Genomic DNA, 2,500 nt, shown 5'->3' on the forward strand with positions numbered 1-2,500 from the left:
AGAGAGAGAGAGAGAGAGAGAGAGAGAGAGAGAGAGAGAGAGAGAGAGAGAGAGAGATTCAGAAACACACATTACCATCGCCATATTTTAGTCGCTGTGTAAGGGGCGGACGGGGCAGCAGTAGAACCTCCCCCTCCTCTTCCTCCACGTCTTCCTCCTTCTCCTCCTCCTCCTTAGTGTTCGTAGTCAGATAATGTTATGTTTTGTTTTTCTTATTCGTGTCTGTGTTTACCTGTGTGTCTGTGTTTATGTGTGTGTGTGTGTGTGTGTGTGTGTGTGTGTGTGTGTGTGTGTGTGTGTGTGTTATGTTTTTTTTTTTTTTTATGTATATTTATATGTTTTGTTCTATTCTGGGTGTTTTATATCAGATCTTTTTTTTTTTTTTGCCTTGTCTTATATCCGAGTGTCATTTCTCTTATTCTTTTTAGGTGATTCATTTGATTGGATTTCCTTTTATGATTTGTATAATTCTCTCTCTATCTCTCTCTCTCTCTCTCTCTCTCTCTCTCTCTCTCTCTCTCTCTCTCTCTCTCTCTCTCTCTCTCTCTCTCTCTCTCTCTCTCTCTCTCTCTCTCTCTCTAACACTCACTCCGCTTGCCTCTCCGCCTCTCTGCCTGCCTGCCTGCCTGTCTAGCTGTCTATGTAGGAGTTATTTCTTTCTAACCTCCTTCCTTTTATATTTTTCCTCCCCATCACTCCTGTTCTTACACACTTGCTTTTCTCACGTTTCATCTTCAAATGCTCCATCATATCCAACAGCGTCTTACCCAATGCTCGCTCCTGCAGGAAGGTTCTCATCTCTCCCAGCTACCTCCTCCTCCTCCTCCTCCTCCTCCTCCTCCTCCTCCTGCTGTATCTCCTATCTCCTCGTTTTTCTCCTCTTATTCCTGCTCACTCTTTTGCCACCACGCCAACAGGGGAAAAAAGTATATAAGGCAAAGACCGCGGCGGCAAGACGGGAAAATAGATTCAGCAACGGCCGACTCCAGCGGGGAAAGTTATTGAGTTTATTCTGAGAAAAGAACGTTGCGTGAATGCAAACAGGTGGGATTTCAAGGGTTGAGAAGAAATCAGTCAACGTTTAGGGAGTTGAGAGTAAGAGAGAGAGAGAGAGAGAGAGAGAGAGAGAGAGAGAGAGAGAGAGAGAGAGAGAGAGAGAGAGAGAGAGAGAGAGAGAGAGAGAGAGAGAGAGAGACCGGGGGCTCGCAGGACGCCCTTGACATAGGCCTCGACACTGTTGTGGTGGCCCTGTATATAGAGGGCGCCTTCGACAGGGTCTGGCATGGGGGCCTTCTGGAAAAGCTGAGGGCAAAGGGGATCCAGGGTGACCTGCTTTAGCTCCTTGGCGACTACCTCCAAGGAAGGACCCTCCAGGTCGCTGTCAATGGGCAAGCATCCGAGTCCCTCCCGGGAGCTCGATGGCATCCAGCGACGAGCGCTGCGACTGGTGGAAGCAGCAGGTGCCCCAGCCCATCCTGAGGCTCCCGTCGACACGCTAGAACACCGCAGGGACGTGGCGGCCCTTGTGGTGTTCCACAAGGCACAGGTGCAGGGTGTGCCACATCTGGCGGGACTACGGCTGCCCACCAGAGTCACCTCGCGGGACACGAGAACGGTGTTATCCAGTGGTGACTCAGTGGAAGTGCCGCGTTCCCGCTCCAGCCAACACCAGCGCACCTTTTGGGGGCGAGTCTCCAGACTGTGGAACGTCTTCGCGTCCACCGTCCCTCATATCAGTGGGATGGATACCCAGGACGTGAAGTTAGCAGCACACCACTGGAGGGGCTCGTTCCCAACGCCCCTGCTAGCAATATTAGCATAAGGCCATAAAGAATGTATACATATGTATATATCTTTATATTTGTATTTGTGTGTTGTGTCACACCCCTAAAATAGGTTGCACACGGCAGTGCGCCTTCGGATGATAATGTACCTATGTTTAAATAAAAAAAAATAAAAGAGAGAGAGAGAGAGAGAGAGAGAGAGAGAGAGAGAGAGAGAGAGAGAGAGAGACAGAGAGACAGAGAGAGAGAGAGAGAGAGAGAGAGAGAGAGAGAGAGAGAGAGAGAGAGAGAGAGAGAGAGAGAGAGAGAGAGAGAGAGAGAGAGAGAGAGAGAGAACACGCTGACGAGAGGACAAGAGGAACTAATCTCTCTCTCTCTCTCTCTCTCTCTCTCTCTCTCTCTCTCTCTCTCTCTCTCTCTCTCTCTCTCTCTCTCTCTCTCTCTCTCTCTCTCTCTCACGCAGCGAACATCAAAAAGTGCGCAGAGCAAAGTGAAAGGCGTGAAGAGGAAAGAAACCCTCGATCAAATATGGTGAGGACGAAGAGGGAAAAGTGTGAAGGGGACTTTGGGACACAGAGTTTACCGGCGGTGGTTCTGCATCATTCAACGAGGGCAGCGGGGAGGAGGAGGAGGAGGAGGAGGAGGAGGAGGAGGAGGAGGAGGAGGAGTATCAAAGGTTCAAGAATATGCTATGTTGTAAGTGTGCTAGATGTGTG

At 49.6% G+C, this 2,500-nt stretch overlaps 1 protein-coding gene across 1 annotated transcript in view; it reads right to left on the reverse strand.

The window, feature by feature from the left end:
- LOC135104529 (uncharacterized) overlaps positions 1–2,500 on the reverse strand; it is a 101,778-nt gene that overhangs the window by 92,006 nt on the left and 7,272 nt on the right. The window contains exon 5 of the mRNA XM_064012102.1: positions 1,197–1,495. Within this exon, the coding sequence (XP_063868172.1) occupies positions 1,197–1,495 (299 nt within the window). The remainder of the gene's footprint in view (positions 1–1,196; positions 1,496–2,500) is intronic.

Source organism: Scylla paramamosain, chromosome 10 (genome assembly GCF_035594125.1).
Source record: "Scylla paramamosain isolate STU-SP2022 chromosome 10, ASM3559412v1, whole genome shotgun sequence".
NCBI classification, from domain to species: domain Eukaryota; kingdom Metazoa; phylum Arthropoda; class Malacostraca; order Decapoda; family Portunidae; genus Scylla; species Scylla paramamosain.